The sequence below is a fragment of the Erpetoichthys calabaricus genome, chromosome 14 (genome assembly GCF_900747795.2).
Source record: "Erpetoichthys calabaricus chromosome 14, fErpCal1.3, whole genome shotgun sequence".
NCBI lineage: Eukaryota > Metazoa > Chordata > Cladistia > Polypteriformes > Polypteridae > Erpetoichthys > Erpetoichthys calabaricus.
The window spans coordinates 89,915,996-89,935,954 of NC_041407.2; the positions used below are offsets into that span (position 1 = coordinate 89,915,996).

Genomic DNA, 19,959 nt, shown 5'->3' on the forward strand with positions numbered 1-19,959 from the left:
TGATCTTGGTATTCTTTTCCATAACAGTGTTTACAAGAGAAAAACAGCGATAATAGCAGTATCAACATCTGTTTTCTGAAGGGTATGAACTTTATCTTGGGCTAATTCTCAAAGAATTATCTTTTATGTTGACTTTTTAGTTATTACTTTTCCCACCTTCAAGAACCAAAGCAACAGCTTAGAAAACATGTACAGGTTTGTTTAATATGTAGGATACACCAGTCCCTGTATTGGGCAATCCTTTATGTTTTTGGCTGCGGATACTAACCCACAGTGAATTCAAAACATGTCACTAAGACAAGTATAAAGTATAATTATTTTACTCCAGTTGTTGTGTTTGTTTTTTTGAAGAAAATAACATTGCATACTGTCAAGTCAACCTTATAGAACAAACAACTTTATAGTCAAATTATAAAAGAAAAAAACATCAGAATGTTAAAAAAAAAGAAAGCAGGAACAAAACAAGACAAAAATCTAATAAAACAGAATTCATTACTCCTGGTCTTAATCAATAATGTATATTCTAGGTAACTCTGGAGCCAATTTGAAAATCATCCTTTTAACATATAAAGAGAATAAATGGTTCAGTACCCCCACCCCTTAACCTTACACAACTTATTAATATCTATAGTAAAGAGTGCACACTACAGTCACAACATGCAGGTCTCTACTTAAAGATCTCCAAGATTAATAAAAATGCTACAGCATAAAACAGAGCTTTAAGATATATTATACATGCTATCAAAGTGTTAGGGTTCATATGAACCTTTGCGTTTAACGACTGACTACTTTAGCACAGAATATTATTGTTATAGCCTCTGTTGAGGTTGTTCCTGTTACTTTTTGGTAACTGTAGTTGATAACGGTTTATTTGACTGGACCTCTTCCATTGTCTTCTTAGACTCTTACAGTCCTGCAGCGGCATCATCATGTTGATCAGGTTATTCAGAAGTGGGTGTGTTATTACTAACGACTAGCTTGGTGTTCTCCTACTTCAAAATACTAGCATCATTTTCCCAGTACATCACGTTTCAGTCTGAGCCCTGGTGAATTCCTACTGTTTTACAATACAAAATATTTTTGCCTTACATACTGTAGAATTTTAAAACCACATTGACCTCTCTTTCAATCTTGTCCTATTTTTGCAGCAGTAGTAGTAGATTTTTTTTTGCCAGGCCTCTGTCACATACGCTTAACTAGTCTACCACAGCCAGTTTCTGGACAACATTATCACTACAGGAGATACCAGCAAACTATAGGACAAACTAATAAAGAAGGCTGACTCTGTCCTGGGAGTCAGTTTGAACTCTATAGAAGAATGTAGTTCAGAGAAAGACACTTAACAAAATACTGGCCATGATGCACAATGACACTCTGGTCTGAACAGAGGAGCTTCTTAATCCACTGACTAATCCAAGTGCTCTGCTGAAGACTGTGCTATATGACATTATTTCTATATAATGAGTTCCGTTACTGTCAGTGTGGTGTTGAACACTCTGACGTTTCTTTTATTTTTTCTTGCAAGGATTGCTGCTGCAACATTTTGTCCTATTCTTCAGAATTAATAAAGTTTCTATCTACCTGTCTTAACATTTGTTTAATTATTTAGACATTAAATTATTGTGATCAACTGCTGCACTGTCATTCTTTGGATTACTAGCCATCTTGAAAATTTTTAAATGCTGTTACAATCAAACTGTACCAAACACAGAACCTTATAAGAATAAAAGGAAGAATACCGTTGAAAGACATTTTACAAAGCTAAATAAAAATGTACAATAAAACAAAAATCTGCAGGTTATTCACCCCCCACCTTGAAATACATGGGAACCAAATTTCATCATTTATTTTACACTGCTCTCTTCAAAAGGCATGCTTTTTAAAATGCCCTGAAATACTTTAACAACTGGCAATCAAACTCCTGGCTTGTGCCTCTATGCGGGATGATGGGGTCATTACTTCTCATTCATTTTTTATGCACTCTTCACTCAGTCATGACTCAGAAACAAAAATAAACTGCAAAAAATAGAAAGTGGAGAGGGAAAAGCCAAATGACTGCAGTGCAAAAAATGAAACCTAAGCAAGTGAAAAGTACTTATATCATTTTATTAAATCTTGCTTTCCTTATTGTGATATTTATTGACTTATCAAAATCTTGTCAAGTAACTTTTGCTTGCCGCATTGGCAGATTTTTTTTGCTAAATAAAAGCAAAACAACTCCCATTTAAAGTTTATTTTGTCTACTTTTTGCATATGAAATTTATACAGTGTGCGCTTACCATCACTCAAACAGATTATTCTCATATGTCCATATGAGCCCCCAACTAGACAGGTGCTACAAGGGACGGTAATGGTAAACCATTTTAATGTTACCTGCCAAAATCCTGTCATCTTGGAAAAAAGATTAAAGATGAATTTTTCAATTTGATTCTAATGGCTTTGAATTTTGCATTTTGTAATGAAGCCACAAGAAAAACACAACAGAGTTGATTATGAGTTACCCCTGCATCTGTATGACATATTAAATATTATTTAAAAACAACGCAGAAAAACATACTAAGCAAATAATGAAGTAAAATTAAGCAGGCAAACTTTTTATTATGTTGACATCTTTTGGATGTCACTTTGGAAAAAATAAATTAATTAATATAAACGTAAGTAACAAAAATCCAGATGTCTACACTGCTTACAGTAAAATGCTCACTAATTACACAGAATGGAGAGAGAAATCAGTTCTCCCAACTCTGTGGAAAGGCTATGTCAAACAGAATGTTACTTGCCTCAGCTATCAGCCCTGTAAAATGCTAGAAAGCTTTATGATTTTTAGTTAAATTGTTTCACACGATTAATAATTCTGCCCTTTTACTCAAACACTTGCCTGCAATATAATATTGGCAAATTCTTTTTTTCAAACTCCTATAAGGTTCATGGTGTTAATGCCCCTCTCCAGTTAATTCTCAAGTTAGCTTTGAAATGAAACTATCTCTGTGTCTCCATATATACCAGGGATGTAGACAACTTATTGATTAATTAATAATTGTCAACACCCTCATCGATAGTAAAACTCTCCAGTCTGCAGACTTTCAAAGCTTGATACAAGAATTTGAAGAAAGCAATTCAAACATTGTTTGCATTTTTTTTTTTACCATATTGGATGAAATCTCTCTATTATAATAAAAAAATCCTGGGATGAGATGAGACTTTCTCAGAGAGATACTTTCACGTCCTGCGAGACGAGACTTTGTGCCAAGAGATTTAACCACACCCGGGGCCGGAAATAAAAGACAAAGAGTAGATGACAAAGTAGAACGTCGTAAAGAATTTCAAAAACGTTGGCGTGATACACATGCAGAGCCGGTTAGAGATAATGAAACTGCTAAAATTTAAATGTCTCAAAAAAATGATAGTTAAGATCGCATTAGCGCAAACAAATGGAAATTATTACTCGGTGAAATAACGGAACAGCGAAAAGAGATTGAATATATTGTTCGGATTTAAACTTTAAGTCGGAGACTTGTAGATCGTCTAATTCATGATGCCATCAGGGAAAAGTAGTGTTTCTTCCCAATGAAGAGGCGTATCCACGAGAATTAAAAGGTGTGTTGTTTGGTGAAAGTGAAATCCACATACGGGAGCGGCAGAGACGCAAAGTGGCTTGTGTGTAGCGCAGGCTGGGAGGGGGGGTTGGCAAGTGAAGCGAGCAGTGGGCAAAGCCCCTTAGTCTTAATTAAATCAAACTGCCTGCATTTCATTTTTTAAAAGTACCTTCCGTAACCCCTAATTTCCAAAGGGTTGTAAAATAATAATTAAAAACAAAGAGGAAAAATAACAAGGACACAATTAAGATCACGTGTAAAAATCATGGCAGCACTGGAAATAAACCACTTTGTGACCTCAAATGCCAATAAAACTAAGCAATGAGCAATCAACTATTAAAAGACATCAGTTGTAAATTATTTAACAGTATTAAAAGTGTGTTATTTACATCATTTTACATTTTATGCAGTCATGCATACACATATACTGCAATTTTTGTACGTAAGACGTATAAAACATTTTCCAGTAAGTAAATTCAGCAGTTTAAGTAATTCAAAGGATTAAATACAAACTAGGAAGTAGGTTTTTAAAAATAGAATCATAAACACTTTCCACGGTCAATAAATCTCCGCTGTTGCTGTAAAATGTATACAGTATATGGTCATAAAAATGTAATGTGACAGGTGAACAGCGCCTTAACAACACACGCTATCGGCCTAATGGAGTGCTCAAAAGGCAACCCTCTTATGAGAATGAAACATAGGACCAATTACAACTGCATTTTACAATTCCCTCTTCAAAACTTTGGGGCAGAGAGTTGAAAGCTAAGACGTTCACCATGGAAGTGTGTAGCTAATTATTCAATTATGTACTTAAAATTCAAACCTATTCAATCAACATTTCAAGCAATAAATTAATCTGGTTGAGAAGCCATTCCATTAAAGGGTACACACACATCCACATTAATTCATAAAACAAGATCATGTTTTATGAATGAAAGTGCATTTCTTTGTGATGTGGGAGGAATTGGAAGTCCCTACCAGGAATGCAAATTTTGATTGTATTCCATACCTGGTAGAGGACTCCCCTTGATTAATTATAACCACCATCTACAACTGAAAGGGGCAAACAGTTAAGCAACACAGAACATAACTGCAAAAATACATTTCCCAAAAAACTTTTTATTTCTGCATTATGCATCTATGAACTTATTTTACTGCTTAGTGAAAACATTTCATAAACTGTCTCTTCACATTACTGACAAGTAATTTAGCCATTTTTGTCCATGTTTAGGAGCATATTAATGTGCCCAGGAGTTAGAAACAGGCATGGTCTGTCATCCGAGAACACACACTCCGACAGCCACGGGATTTTATGTATGCTAGAAAGTACAGAATAAATCTGTCAAAAACTGCACGTAGCAATGTAAAAAATAAACATGCTACAGGGGTCTGGTACACAGAGATGGGTGAATCAGCTGCCATAATATCTGATGTACCATCAAGAACAACATGCAACCACCTCACCAGCAAGCCTGCGTGTCTTTGTGGCTGAAAATTGTTTAGAGACACAGATCATTACAGTGCATTTTTTCTTTTTTAGTGCTGACGATGCAGTAGACTGCTGCAGTTCAGCATCACAAATGGCATGTTTGTTTAGCATGTGGTAATGCATTTTTAGATGCGCTGCTTTTGTATTTCTGTACAGTAAACGTTGCCATACTTTCACACAAAAGGCTCCAAAACCAAGTTACATTTAGCCAACTACATTTTTGCTTAAGGCATCTGTTCTGCGTCTTGATGTAAAAACAATCTGACACTTAGTTTAAATGCTCCACTCACGAGTCTATTTAAACGAATGTGGAGTCTTACAGGAAGTCTTTATCAGACATTATAATGCAGCAATCCAATGGAATTTCCCAAAACAAAATTAGTCATATAATAATGAGATTACTCGGTTGAGTGGTAGTAGTAATCTTCTCATTAAAGCTAATCAAACTACACTTTATTGTTTAAATCCAAAGTACCTAGAAAACAACCACACAATGACAAGGAGAACATGCAAACTGCATAAACACAGGGTCCAGGCCAGGATATAATTTCAGGATTCTGGAGAAATTGTGCAGCAGTGTGAACCACTCAATTTAAATATTACCCTTGTTAAAGAGCCAGCAGCCTTGCCACCAGCACTTCAGAAGAAGTCATCCTCCTGAAGTTAATCATATTTAGGTCCGGCCAGTACTTGGATGGGACAGCAATGAGGAAAAGCTTAGGCTGCTGCTGGAAAAGGTACTGGTGAGACCAGCAGAGGGTGCCTACCCTGCCCCAGTGCAGTGATGGGGACACTGTGCTGTAAAAATGGCACTGTCATTCAGATGAGACGTAAAAACCAAGGTCCTGACTCTCTGTGGTCATTAAAGATCCCTTGGCAACCATTGCAAAGCGTAGGGTGTATCCCAATGTCCAGGCTAAACTGCCCACCAGTGGTTCCCCTGTCTCTCATTGACAAACAATCTCTCACCCCTTCACCACCTCATAGCTCATGTGCGGTGAGGGTACTGGCGCAAAATGAGTGCCGTTGCATCATCCAGGTGGATGCTGCACATTAGTGGTGGCTGAAGTGGTTCCCCGCTCACTGTGAAAAACACTTTCAGTACCTTGAAAAGCTCTCTCTCGCTCTCTCTCTCTCTCTCTCTATATATATATATATATAATTAATTATTATTATGCATCTCTAAAATAGATAGCATTGCATCAGTTGACTGGACACTGACAGAAGCTGGACAGTGTTTTCAGTTTCTGAACTGTCACCTGTGAACAATCCACTCCTGCTGAAGTATCACACACAGCAATACGCAGCTTAGCATTTGTGATACAGGCAAGAGACCCCACCTGATCCATCTGCACTACACCCTATATGACAATTCGCTTTATCAAAACCCATCAAGCAGTGTAAAAATAATAAAAGGCCAACTTGGGAAAAGGGGTGGGATTTTGTGAGAAACTGATTAAAGGGTTGTGGCATTGACTCTCTTGCCAACATTTTGGAGAAAAAGTGGAATGGTTGTCACAAACACACTGACAGTCAGCAAATGCACTAAAAAACACACTAACTGCCACAAACGCAACACACAACTGTACTATCCAGTAGCCGGTGTGAAAAAGCCATCCTTAAGACATAATAACTGGCTGCAGCCATCTTTAGCAGCAGTTTAAATTAACCACAGATTTCTTGTAGTTGTAAAGGTGCTCCTCAAAGCCCTAAGAAGTAATGCTGTCCCGTCTTCTTCATGTAACTGCTTCAACTTACTAACTGGAGCTTATCAATACTCAAGCATAACTGTTCATATCCAAGCCTGCCCTACCAAATTCCTCTTCTTTGACTATTTAATGTTGATTTGCATATGCACATCTGCTCTCTGTTCGACTCCTCTTTGTATACTTCTGCAACCTAGGACTAATCTGAATACACACACACAAACACACAAAAACACACACACAGGCTATGCCAGGGGTAGGCAACGTCGGTCCTGGAGTGCCACAGTATGTGCAGGTTTTTGTTCCAACCCAGTTCCTTAACGAGAACTCAATTATTGCTGATGAAGCACATATTGCTTAAGTGACATTTTAATGCTTCATTTTAGTGGTCTCGCTTGTTAAGGTTCTCCAACCTTAATTGCTTATTTCAATCTTAAACTGCTGCATTCAGTGTTTTAATTGCTCCTTATTAGCAATAAGATGTAAAAGACAAAGCAGCCAGCAGTTCTCCAGCTAGCTTTTTTCCAATTACACCTGTGTGTGTTCATCATGCACGGTTTGATTTAATAAAACACTTAATAGAAAAATGTGACAGACCGAAAATGATCTGTTTTAGGCTTCAAATCATTTGGATGATATCCTTGGAAAGGAAAAAAATCTACGATATAAGAGCCTTACATTGCACAGACTAACAAGCCATAAAATTAAATAAGGTCTGAGATTGGCAATGATTGGTTTCTAATTAAGCAATTGGGTTGGAATGAAAACCTGTAGCCACTGCGGCTCACCAGGACCGACATTGCCTACCCCTGTTTTACATCTTATTGCTAATAAGGAGCAATTAAAACACTGAATGCAGCAGTTTAAGATTGAAATAAGCAATTAAGGTTGGAGAACCTTAACAAGCGAGACCACTAAAATGAAGCATTAAAATGTCACTTAAGCAATATGTGCTTCATCAGCAATAATTGAGTTCTCGTTAAGGAACTGGGTTGGAACAAAAACCTGCACATACTGTGGCACTCCAGGACCAACGTTGCCTACCCCTGGGCTATGCCATAATACAGAAAAGACAGAGGGCAAATACTTTTTCACAACCCTGAGTGCTGGTTTTTAAAGGGGCTCATATCCACCTTAGTAAAAGGAGAAGTGTCTGTCTGGGTGTCTATCCAGTTGCCATGTCTCTCTTATTCCAAAAGATGGCACATCACAGACATTTTTAGCAATAAAATGCATTGTATTTGTCATTCCAACAGTTGGCACACCACAAACACTAACACTGTTTTTATGAATCCCATACCTAATGGCATATAACAGAGACATAGGCATTGCATGGTGCAATGGTGAATTGCAAATGGGTCTATGTTGATTACTTAGATTTCAAACCGACATTGTATTTGTCATTCCAACAGTTGGCACACCACAAACACTAACACTGTTTTTATGAATCCCATACCTAATGGCATATAACAGAGACATAGGCATTGCATGGTGCAATGGTGAATTGCAAATGGGTCTATGTTGATTACTTAGATTTCAAACCGACATTGTATTTGTCATTCCAACAGTTGGCACACCACAAACACTAACACTGTTTTTATGAATCCCATACCTAATGGCATATAACAGAGACATAGGCATTGCATGGTGCAATGGTGAATTGCAAATGGGTCTATGTTGATTACTTAGATTGCAAACCGACATTGTATTTGTCATTCCAACAGTTGGCATACCACAAACACTAACACTGTTTTTATGAATCCCATACCTAATGGCATATAACAGCGACATAGGCATTGCATGGTGCAATGGTGAATTGCAAATGGGTCTATGTTGATTACTTAGATTTCAAACCGATAGGTAGCAGAACTAGTACATGTTTAACAGCATAAAGACACTCCAGGGTTTGGGGTTTGTATTTAGCTGTGGTTTACAAAATAACATGACATTTTCTATTTAAAATTCAAGAAAGAAAAAATACACAGGCACAGCTGGTAGACTAACAATTCTAAAGATCCTTGTAGACAACAAAGGAAAAAAATGACAATCCTATCCACATTGCACAATCTGCTTTTTATAAAGAAATAAATTCGGCCATGAGCGTCAGTAGACTTTGCACCCCACATTTCAGGAATTATTTACCACTCAATGTTGATCTTTCTGATCATAAAACAGCTCATTATGACAGCAATCGATGAGAAGAATTCATAATTACTTGCAGAATTATGGGATTTGAGGGTTTCTCTAGTGTCTCTTTCTCTCGCATGATTTGGCTCATAAAAGTAATCAGCACATCGTCACTTAACAGGCTTAAGTTTCGAGTTTGGTATTTTCAGGTCCAGCCATTTTAACTCTAGAAACTGTGACAGACAGACACACACACATGTTTTCGGTATCAAGGGACCCTAAAACATCGAGATCCGTCAAAAACCGGAGATCGAACTTTTTGACGAATCTAAAGCTTTCGCTCCTCTGCCATAGACAACAGGCTATTTGCAAAGCAAAAATAATCTTTAATAGAATTTCAAAATATTTGTTCTCTCCGAATTTACTTGACCATCATTTAAAATTCAGAAGTATTAATACTATTAATTTGAAGAAGTAATCCTAACAATTGTTTTATTTTATTAGAATTCCTTAATTTAAACACAATGCAGCAACAACCACCTGACAGGTGTGCTTACTCTCATCACCTTTAGATGTGGCCTACTGCTACATGCTGCCAACTGGGGGCGGAACACTTTTTACCTAAAACACAGACTATACCATAATATGCTACAGGTGGATTTTAGGCTGCCCTGCCAGATAGTAAAGAAAATTCTATAAATCCACCATTGAAAATATCCTGAAAAGTACGACTGCCTGGTTTTGAAACAGTGATACAGTCAGCACACTGGGTGTACACTCTCAGACTTTCAGGACGTCTATACCGGGTGGTCAGCTCCAATCAAGGAGAGCCACAGTGGCTACTGGCTTCAATCCTAACTATTGTCTTAGTGACTAGATTTGCTACCTATTAATAATTTCATTTATTTGCTGTTTAAGACTCAGACGCTTTAAATCAGGACTGAGCAACGTTTTGCTGGGTTTGTTCCAAACCAATTGCTTCATGAGAAATCATTCATTGCTGATGAAGCACTTATTGCTCAAGTGACATTTTTCTGCTTCATTTTAGTGGTCTCGCTTGTTGAGATTTTGTACCCTTAATTGCTTACTTTAGTCTCAGACAGCTGTAGTCAGTTTTATCTGCTCCTTATTATCAATGAAATGCAAATGACAAAGGAACCAGCAGTTCTCCATCTAGCTTGTCTCCATTTCCACCCGTGTGTATTCATCATTCACTATTTGGTTTAAAAGTAAACTGAAGAAAAAGTGAAGAACTGTAAACAACTCCTCCGTTTTAGGCTTCAAATCGCTTGAATGATGCACGTATCATTACAGAGCAAAAACAAAATCTATGATTTAAGAATGAACTGACATGGTAGAGTTATAACGCTAACACGCCATGAAGTTAAATATGAGCTGTCATTTGTGAGGACTGGTCTCTAATTAAGCAACTGGGTTGGAACAAAACCTGCAGCCACTGCGGCCCACCAGAATCCGAGTTGGCCACCCCAGTCAATACCGAGAGATGTCAGACCAGGCCAAAGAAAATCATCAGCGACACCAGCCATCCCGACAAACATGGCCTCTTCAAGGGGACGCCATCACTGCCTGACAACCACTTCAGTAAGACTGAGCAGGGGCTTCTTTCCACAGTCCATCCACATCCTAGAGTTACATGACGGTCTACTGTTAATTCTTCCATATTATTTACTCATCATATAACATTATAACATTAATATCATACTCTCACTGAAAATAGTGACTACATATAAAAATGGGGACAGCTACGGAAAAAACAATAATTACACACACACACATATATATATATAGTATATATATACTGTATATATATTTTATATTCTTCTGATGCACAGTACTGGAGCTCAGCAACTAAGCATTTCACTAATATACTGTACTGTACTGCACTGACCTCAAATTCCAGTCCTGGAGGGCCATACTGGCTGCAGGTTTTCATTCGAACCATTTTCTTAATTAGTGACCTGTTTTTGCTGCTAATTCACTTCTTTTGAATTCATTTTCATTGACTTGTTTTTGAAGATTTCTTACCCAGAATTGCTTCATTTCTTTCCCTAAACAGAAATGAAATGTGAAGTGAGTGAGCCAACAGAAGACCACTTAAGTCAGGACCTCAAACTCCAACTAATTTCACTCCAACCAGTTGCTTCATCAGGCGGTGAGTCTTGTCGTTAATTAAACCTGTTCTTTAATTCCATGGCTTGTTGCTGCTCTCACTGTGTGATAGCAAATATTTTCAAAATTGTTGATTTTCTCCTTTACTTTTCTAAGAGCAGCATTAAAATGTTTTGGGGGCCTGAGCAGACCAGTATTCCGGAGACCCTTCATCTTTCTTTATTTTCAAATATTGTATGATGGACATAGTTTGCTAGTCATGTTTATGGCTCATTTTGTATCTCATTATTGTTAAGGAAAAAGAAACAATTTTTGGGTCCGAGTCTTCAAGAGCAAGTCAATGAAAATGAATTCAAAAGAAGTGAATTAGCAGTAACAACAGGTCACTAATTAAGAAAAGGGTTCGAATGAAAACCTGCAGCCACTGCAGCCCTCCAGGACTGGAGCTGGGGAGACCTGCTGTACTGCGTATAACTGAATGTGAAATAAATTTGATTTGATCCGTAAGTTGTGATGTATCTAAAATACCATTCAACTTTTACTAGTACGTCTTTTATGTCAATACAAAATTCTTAGTTCTACTTCTGCAGATGACCTGGGGACCCGGGTTCGCTTCCCGGGACCTCCCTGCGTGGAGTTTGCATGTTCTCCCCGTGTCTGCGTGGGTTTCTTCCGGGCGCTCCGGTTTCCTCCCACAGTCCAAAGACATGCAGGTTAGGTGGACTGGTGATTCTAAATTGGCCCTAGTGTGTGCTTGGTGTGTGGGTGTGTTTGTGTGTGTCCTGCGGTGGGTTGGCACCCTGCCCGGGATTGGTTCCTGCCTTGTGCCCTGTGTTGGCTGGGATTGGCTCCAGCAGACCCCCGTGACCCTGTCTTCGGATTCAGTGGGTTGGAACATGGATCGATGGATGGACTTCTGCAGATTTATTTTTGAGGTTTTAGGTTTAAAACTTATGTGTTTGTACCATGAAGTGCATAACAATGGCACTATATAGACCTATGACTGACTTAATAAAATGGGAATAATAAAGCTAAAACATTTGACTATACCATAATGTGTCACATGTGGATTAGTAAATGTGTGTTGCATTCAGGGTACAATTTCATTTTTACTAGCATGTCTTTTTTGTCAATTCAGAGAGAAGTTAAGCAAAATAACACCTTTTATTGGCTCACTAAAAAGATTACAATATGCAAGCTTTGGAGGCAACTCAGGCCCTTTCAGGCAAGATGTAATCAAGAAGGGCCTGAGTTGCCTCGAAATCTTGCATATTGTAATCTTTTTAGTGAGCCAATAAAAGGTGTCATTTGTCTTGACTTTGTCAATACAGAATTATTTTTTCTACTTCTGGAAGAATTTTATTTTTACATCAAATTTGATGTTTAAAACCATCATGCGTTATATGCCTTACAGGGATACATAATGATAACAGCACTATACAAACCACTGTTTTACTAGATGAGCAAACAAAAACCAAGCGACTTTCCTTAGAATGGAACATGATTAGATATAAAAAAACGGACACTTTACCTTTGGATAGCTACTTTGGAACTCACAAGCCATTCCGAATAAAAACTTTGCAAAGTTATTTCACACACGTTGTAATAAAAATGATGTGTGTAACATTTGATAGCAGACAGAAATTCCCTAAATCCAAGGATGAACTAAATTTGTCTTGTCACGAGCATAACCTCAAGTTGAGACTGTGCAGGAATTCAAATATGAAAGCCAAAACGCAAGCTTAGAAAAATAATTAACGAAAAACAGTTTCGAAATTACAATGGAGTCACCTTTTTTAAATTAACTGCTTCACCAATGTCACATTTTAACAAGGGGAAAAACAAACTGTCAAAAGCACTGTATAAGACCAGCAACCGACGCTCAAATGAATGCAAACGTGTTTAACGGGTTGCAAATCGTGCATCTTGGAATTGTACAGATCAGAGAAAAGTCCTCGGTGGTCCACCAAGGACTGAATTACGAGCTCTAAAATGAAAGCTTTCCAGCCGGTCCTGCGCTTTTAACGATTCGTGCACTGACAGAAGCGAAGAGAGAACAGGCAGGCCGCACAGCTGATCAAACACTCCAGCACCACCACACCCGACAGCCGGCAATAAATCTGCTTAACAGAATGACAAAGGAGGCGGGGAGCAAATCTTGCACATGCCAGACACATCTTCCCATTTTAAAATACCAGTAATGGCGATATTTCGTCGAAGTTAACAACCCCAGGCCTAAACTTGTCCCCCACCACCTAAGTAATTCCAACCCGTAAGCTAGCTGACACTCACCGGTTCTTTACAACTCTGCTGTCGCCCCGTCGCACACTTTATGTCCAGAATGTTTTTTTTATTTATTCCGCGTAACCACGGAGGGGCGTGTTTTATGTCGTGTAATGTAGGAATGCCGCAAGACAAAAGTCGATCAGACAGAAGGAGGTTACTTCGTTTAAGCTGCGTTTTGTACGTGTGTTAAGACCCCTTTCTGGCCTCCACACAGGTATGGAATACACGCAGCCGGGATTCACATGCACGCGACTTTCCTCCCGGTCAACACGACCCTAAACGCGCGTGTCCGGTCGCTTGGCGGCGGGGTTTCCTCAACAGCTCCACAAGGGCCGGATAACGAAAAAAACGAGCCAATTAGCGACTCGTATGCTGAATGCACAATCCAATCAGAACACTCAATGAAAAGGAAGTGCGTCTTACGGAAAGCGGATTTTTCGATTGACAGGGCGATGGGACTGTAACTAGGAGGACTGCTATGCATTAATACCGAGTTACAACAGGCATATATAAATCTCAAAATGTCAAAGCTTACAAGCTTTAGTATTATATCCTTCAGATAGCTAAGCTGTGCTACGGCGACTATTAGCTAAAACATCCGAGCTTGATGGACTGTGTTTTCTCCTTTGCCAAAGGTCTTGTATTCCTCGATCTTGCCGTTTAACAAGTTGGAAAATGTAAAAAATACACATTAATACTTGAATCTTTAATGCACCTTTCTAACCCAGTTATAAATGTGTCAGCGCACTTTCTCATGTTCCATGAACAAGGAGTGAAGTAAAAGTGTCTTTTTCACTACAAGGCATACAGTGGAGTTGAACTACCTGGTCATTTTCTTAACTGCTGTCATTTCCTTCCTTTTTAGTGTACATTCCTCTTGCACGTATTTACCACACATTTTACAAACAGATAAAACAGTGCAGGGAATAAATGAAGTAAAAGCACACCACACAGAACAGTTGGCTATTAACATTTATTTGCCTCCGAAGACCGAAATCTTAAACGAGCACACCATATTGTTTCAGAACATCTGTATATTTAGCAATTTTGCTCTCAACATTCTTTTCGGCCACTTTCTTTAACTTCATTTCTCGCTTCTTTTTCTTATAAAAGAGGTTGCTTTTCTGCTTTCTTTTCTCTTCAAGCGTGGCTGTGATGGCCTGGTATTTCCACCCAACTTCATGGGCAAGGCGACCAAGAACGGCAAACTGGGAGAGGGTGGAGAAAAAAAATGATATAAACTATTGGCATTCTGTTGCAAAAATGGCATGTCATTTGTTAACTGGCATTTCACAAACTACAAAGCTGTCTTTTTTTTGTAGCTACAATTCTACTCTAAACAAGAAAAACGAATTTTCATCCCTTCCACATACTCATGCTATGTGTAAAAATGTAGGCTTTTGCTGGGCTGTTGTCTCAGATGGTAGTGCATGTAAAAGTATTCTCATTGCAGTAAAACTCAAATAATTTTATAGAAAAATCATCACTGACATTCACAGCACCAAACATTGACATTTTTAGTTTTATCGACAAGTCAAATAAAGGAAAAAAATTCTTTAAAATAGCAAAGGTTCGGCCACCATACCTTACGAGAAGGTTTTAAGCGAACAATCTTCAAAGCAGCTGGAACAACCATGCGCTTCCTCTATAGACGAGCAAAAAAAAAAAAAAAAAAGGGGTAAATTAAGAACGAACACAAGAACAAAGCAGGGAAAGAGGGACAAAAAATATGTCTCAGATATTTAATGTTTTCTCACTTGCATTCAAACAATGTAGGTATAATAGCAGCATCACCGACATAAAAACTAAAGTACAAGAATAACATCTGCCCTTGTTTACCTTATCATAGGGTGGTGGGATCCCATCAAAGACTTTTAGTCTGTCAAGTGCAGCCTGCCCTCTCTTTGTTTTGTGTGGAAGCATACCTGTGGGAAGAAGGGATGCAAACACACCATAATGTATTTAACATCGGATCCAAAGGGTTCCATCTTTTCACAAGCAGTCATATTTTTAAACTGCAATGCTAAAGATATTCACAATACAAATCATAATTGAATGCTATTAAATTACTTGAAGCACAAGACTACATAAATGTTCTCAATTATAAAACTACATTAGATTTTGTGCCATTATTTTACTTAACTGGGCATTCAAGAAAATGCAAAAAATAAATCTGAGGTCCTAGAATGGACTATTTCATCACAAGTCTGAACTCAGCAGCCAGATCCGTTGTTTGTTTCATCAACCATGTCAGGTTCGGGATAGACTCATCACAGTTCAGCAGTGATATCAGCTAAAGCATGGATGAAATGGAACTCTGACCTCTCACTGTCCTCCAGAAAATCTTGCTAGGAGCTCTGAAATGGTATGGTCCACGAGATGGATTGGTGTTCATCCTTTTACGGAGAAAGGCAAGGTACTTCACTGAAATATTGAACAATAAACATCACTGTTGTATGCAGTAAGCAGCATTTTTTGTCTAATTTCTCAAGTTACACACTTTTCTAAGTTATATACAAACTACATTTTTTTTTTTTTTTTACATTAAGTGATACTCAGAAATCTTCCATACAATAACATTTCAGTGCTTATAATTTTTTAAAATAATGTTCACTAAACCTATGAATTACAAATAATCATTTAACTGGTAACCTAACATTTTAAATTGAATTGACATATGCACTTAATTTGTGAAATTCATCTCAATGTGCACTGCTTTAAGTAACAGTAACCTCCATATGCAAGGTACTCCAACAGCAGATGGGGAAATACTCTAGTAATCATGGGTGAGCTCACAGCTGCAAATCATTCTGGCATATTACGTATTTCAATAGTCATGCCTCCAAGAAAACTGGTTGCATTTTCAAATTACACAGAAGCGTTCACAACCCATATTATTTCCATAACACATTATATAATCACTAACAGGAAAAGCAGGCCACCAAAATAATCTACTAAAATGCATTTATCCATTTTCTGCCACTCGTCCTGATCCTGGGGTCAGTAGTCTAAGCAATAATGCCCAGACATCCCTTTTCCCCCACCACCTCTTGGTTTGGATACTGAAGTGTTCCCAGGCCAGCCAAGACAGGTCTCCAGCATATCCTGGGTCTGTCCTGAGGTCTCCTCCCTGTTGGCCATACCTGAAACACCTTCACAGACAGGCATGCAGGAGACATTTTAATCATACTCCTCAACCACCTCCTTTCACTACAGAGGAGCAGTGGTTTTAGCTCCTGCTGAATGTCTGCGTTCCTCAACATTTCTGGAAGGGTGTCTCAGCTCTGCCTACAACGAAAACTCATTTCTGACACCAACGCAACATTCAATCAGGCAGCTTGGAGAAGCTTATATTATGCATGTTACACATCGTAAATCCACTCAGCTATGAACATGTGGAACACCAACAGCAAGAACAGGCTTGTTCAAGTGATGCAACCTACAGAATTATCTTGAATAATTGAACATAAAAATTAAGGACAGCAGTCTTTGAAGTGACACTGGCAACATAATCTTCCACCTACAAAGCTGCAGACTCTTATGTTTCACATTCAAACTTTATACATTAAACCTAAAACTACCATTCACATATCTTCAAGAATCACTCACCCATGGTCAGATCTGTGCATTTCAATGCTGCAAGGGGCAGGAGCCCTTTCTTCCAACACAGTATGTACTGCTGGAACTAGCCATGGACAGTACGATGGATAGATCCTTTATTAATCCCAAGGGGAAATTCACATTATAGTCCATAATGGAATATACTCACACTGGAAACTAAGTTTTTCTCTCCTCCGGTTCATGGTACCAGACTCCCTGATCTCTTCTTGGCAATGAAAAATTACCAAAATTATGCAAACGACACATACGGAGCAATGCATTGAATTCATGACTCAGTTATGAACATACTTGATGCACATATTCATTCTTTACATTCAGCGAGCAAATCTGCTTTGACTGGCACGCACGCAATTCACATTACATCTAATGAACCTGTTGATTTCACTTTCCAGGGAAGGATTCTGTTTTGGTTCCTTGAGAGTACACTCCAGTCCATTCTTTACAAGGCACACTCCTTCACAACTATACTGGCACCAGGACAGAACAGAGTTGGCAGTTAACCTACAACATTCTCAATGATATGTAAGGAAAACTACCTCACAGAGTCAGAATTTTCATGGGGTCTTTATACACCCTGACATGTCAGTCCTAACCAGTGCACCATTGTGAAGCCCATCCTAAAACCACATTTTACTACTGAAGCCTAATTCACAGATAAAATATAGAAAAGGACCTAAAAAAAAAAAAAGGGGTCTACGTTTACTTACATTTGTTACGATAGAAGTTTCCGGAAATATTTATTCCCTCGCATCTTACTACCACTACTTTGTGACCTGCAAGAGAGTATCTTTCATTAGAAGCATACATAATTCAATTTCAATTATATTTTACAATTACTTTGTTTCAGATGGTAGTGCATGTTATGTTTTCTTTTCTCAAAGTTGTAAAACTCGAAACAAGCTTGAAAGCATCATCATGAACATCTCAAGAAGAGAGGAGGTGGAGTACAACTCCTTTGGCCTAACTGAATTGTCATTTAGCATTCCAACACATCAGATAGGTCACTGCAATTTATAACATTTATTCTGTAATTTTGCAAACACAACAGACACCTGTTTTCATAGCAAGGTGTTGCCTTATGCCATGGCAAGGCTGAAATGCTATCTTTAGATAATTGCCCAGATCTGGGAAACCAAAGACAGTGCCCATCACTGCTTCATACCGAATATAATGCCAGGCATGTCATACAACAACAAACTTCTAAAAGAAAAAAAGTGACAAACTTACCAAGCAAAACTTGTTTGGCAACAAGGGCGGCCAAACGTCCAAGGAGATGCCCCCTGCCGTCTATGAGCAGAACCTAAAATGAATGAAGGGGAGGAAAAAAAAAAAAAAAAAAAAAAAGCATGAACTACTCTCCAATATAAAACGCAACGTGTGCATGTGTGTATAAAGATTTATAAAACTCGTACGTTTATCTGCCGGTAGTACAATGGAAGTTAATAAAATACCACTTGACATAGTGACTTCTTAACATTAGTGTGTATTCTTAATACAGTTCTTGCCACCTGGATAAATGACTTTCAAGATAGTCGTTAAACTCCCTTAATGTAACAGAATTTCTAGTCAAACACATCGCCAATGACTTCTTTTTCTTAAATATATAGCAAGATACATCGTTTTCCGCTTGTCATTAATGGAAAGATTTCACTTTTCAAATTTGCTTTACTGGTCAAGGTTTCAGTAATTATAACAATACAATTATTACAAAATATGTCGCATCAAAACAAATCAATAAGTGTAAACAAATAACAATACATGATGTCCACTCGGCTGACAAGTGTTACTTAAAAAATGGAACTCGCTGATATACCGGGGTTTACCATCTGCGGATGAGGCCTGCATCAAGCCCTCTACTTTCAAATGCTCACGGTCTTACTAATCGGTCTCGCTCAGGTCATTTCAACACGGACCGTATATGCTTTATTCCTCATAACACATTAGCTCCAGATAAACCATTTATAATATACTGCTAAACACTCGGAACTACACGTGTACAATGCAAAGAACCTACTCGTAATGCCCAGGCCACTTCACGTTATTGAAGCAAGGGGAAAATGTAAAACTTTATATCTAAGAAAGGACTGAAGAACGCAAAATAAAACATGTTTAACAGAAGAGTATTCGTCTGCATTATGTAAATTCATAATCTATCTATTCCAACTGTGATACCGGCTTTTTTTTTAAAGTTTTGTGAAGCGCCAGCACGCACCTTATTGAAGCGGTCCGCCATGATGCGAAAAAGAGAACGAGATACGGGGAATCGCCAGCTAAAAATCAGGGGCAGGGGCGGGGCGACGGCCATACGTCTGCGTATGACTAACGTAAACGTCGACGTCAGGAAAGAAAAAAACTTTAAAAAAAAAAACAGATGAGCTATTCCTTTACCACCTAAATAGGAAGTTTTATTGAAGGACCTCGTGGCGCAACGGTAGCGCGTCTGACTCCAGATCAGAAGGCTGCGTGTTCAAATCACGTCGGGGTCAATATGTTTTTTTCACTTATTTCAGTTTTCCTTGAATAATTGTTGAAATTGTTTAAATAACTTTATAGCGCTTTATTTTTTTCATGGTTGTTTATTTAAAATCGAAATAATACATGAATTCTAGAGGCAATACGTGCTTATTTTATTTTTTCGGTGTGCACACGCAATTAAGTAAGTATGGGATATTTGTATGTACAGTACGTGTATACTGTATAAACATGTACTTATTAATTGTAATTACATTCAATCCCGTTTTGTTATTACACTGTAACAACAGCTAATTGTGCTTAAGCGGGCATTTAGTTTTTATTTAATTGTACCCACATTCTGCCCCGTTTTGTTATTACACTCTAACTCTATAAATTGTGCTTATGCGGGTTTCAGAACATCATAGAACCTCCATCCATTTTCCTAACATGTTTATCCAGGGTTGAGTCGCAGGGCAGCTGCAGCTGGAGGCAGGGACACCACCTTGGCAGGACACCAGTCCGTCGTACGGTGAACACACACACACTC

The 19,959-nt window shown here is 38.2% G+C and overlaps 2 protein-coding genes and 5 non-coding genes across 7 annotated transcripts in view; 1 reads left to right on the top strand and 6 right to left on the bottom strand.

The window, feature by feature from the left end:
• The window catches only part of LOC114665457 (heterogeneous nuclear ribonucleoprotein R), a 31,833-nt gene extending 18,190 nt beyond the window's left edge, over window positions 1-13,643 (bottom strand). Inside the window, exon 1 of the mRNA XM_028820048.2 lies at window positions 13,344-13,643. The gene's annotated coding sequence lies outside the window, so the exon portion shown is untranslated. The remainder of the gene's footprint in view (window positions 1-13,343) is intronic.
• Window positions 13,644-14,296: 653 nt separating this feature from the next.
• rpl13a (ribosomal protein L13a) lies at window positions 14,297-19,254 on the bottom strand. The gene is made up of 7 exons (XM_028820049.2): window positions 19,171-19,254; window positions 18,186-18,258; window positions 17,666-17,731; window positions 15,660-15,761; window positions 15,177-15,262; window positions 14,923-14,982; window positions 14,297-14,545 (listed from the first exon to the last, which is right to left on the bottom strand). Exons 1-7 carry the CDS (start codon window positions 19,189-19,191, stop codon window positions 14,336-14,338), a joined length of 618 nt encoding a protein of 205 aa, XP_028675882.1. The 5' UTR covers window positions 19,192-19,254; the 3' UTR covers window positions 14,297-14,335.
• On the bottom strand, window positions 14,748-14,831 carry LOC114665485 (small nucleolar RNA Z195/SNORD33/SNORD32 family). The gene has a single exon (XR_003718411.1). It is a non-coding gene; the product is annotated as a small nucleolar RNA Z195/SNORD33/SNORD32 family (small nucleolar RNA).
• LOC114665487 (small nucleolar RNA SNORD34) lies at window positions 15,065-15,139 on the bottom strand. The gene has a single exon (XR_003718413.1). It is a non-coding gene; the product is annotated as a small nucleolar RNA SNORD34 (small nucleolar RNA).
• On the bottom strand, window positions 15,548-15,616 carry LOC114665493 (small nucleolar RNA SNORD50). The gene has a single exon (XR_003718419.1). It is a non-coding gene; the product is annotated as a small nucleolar RNA SNORD50 (small nucleolar RNA).
• LOC114665486 (small nucleolar RNA Z195/SNORD33/SNORD32 family) lies at window positions 17,796-17,882 on the bottom strand. Its single transcript, XR_003718412.1, has one exon. It is a non-coding gene; the product is annotated as a small nucleolar RNA Z195/SNORD33/SNORD32 family (small nucleolar RNA).
• Window positions 19,255-19,372: 118 nt separating the features above from the next.
• On the top strand, window positions 19,373-19,444 carry trnaw-cca (transfer RNA tryptophan (anticodon CCA)). The gene has a single exon. It is a non-coding gene; the product is annotated as a tRNA-Trp (tRNA).
• The last annotated feature ends 515 nt before the right edge of the window (window positions 19,445-19,959 follow it).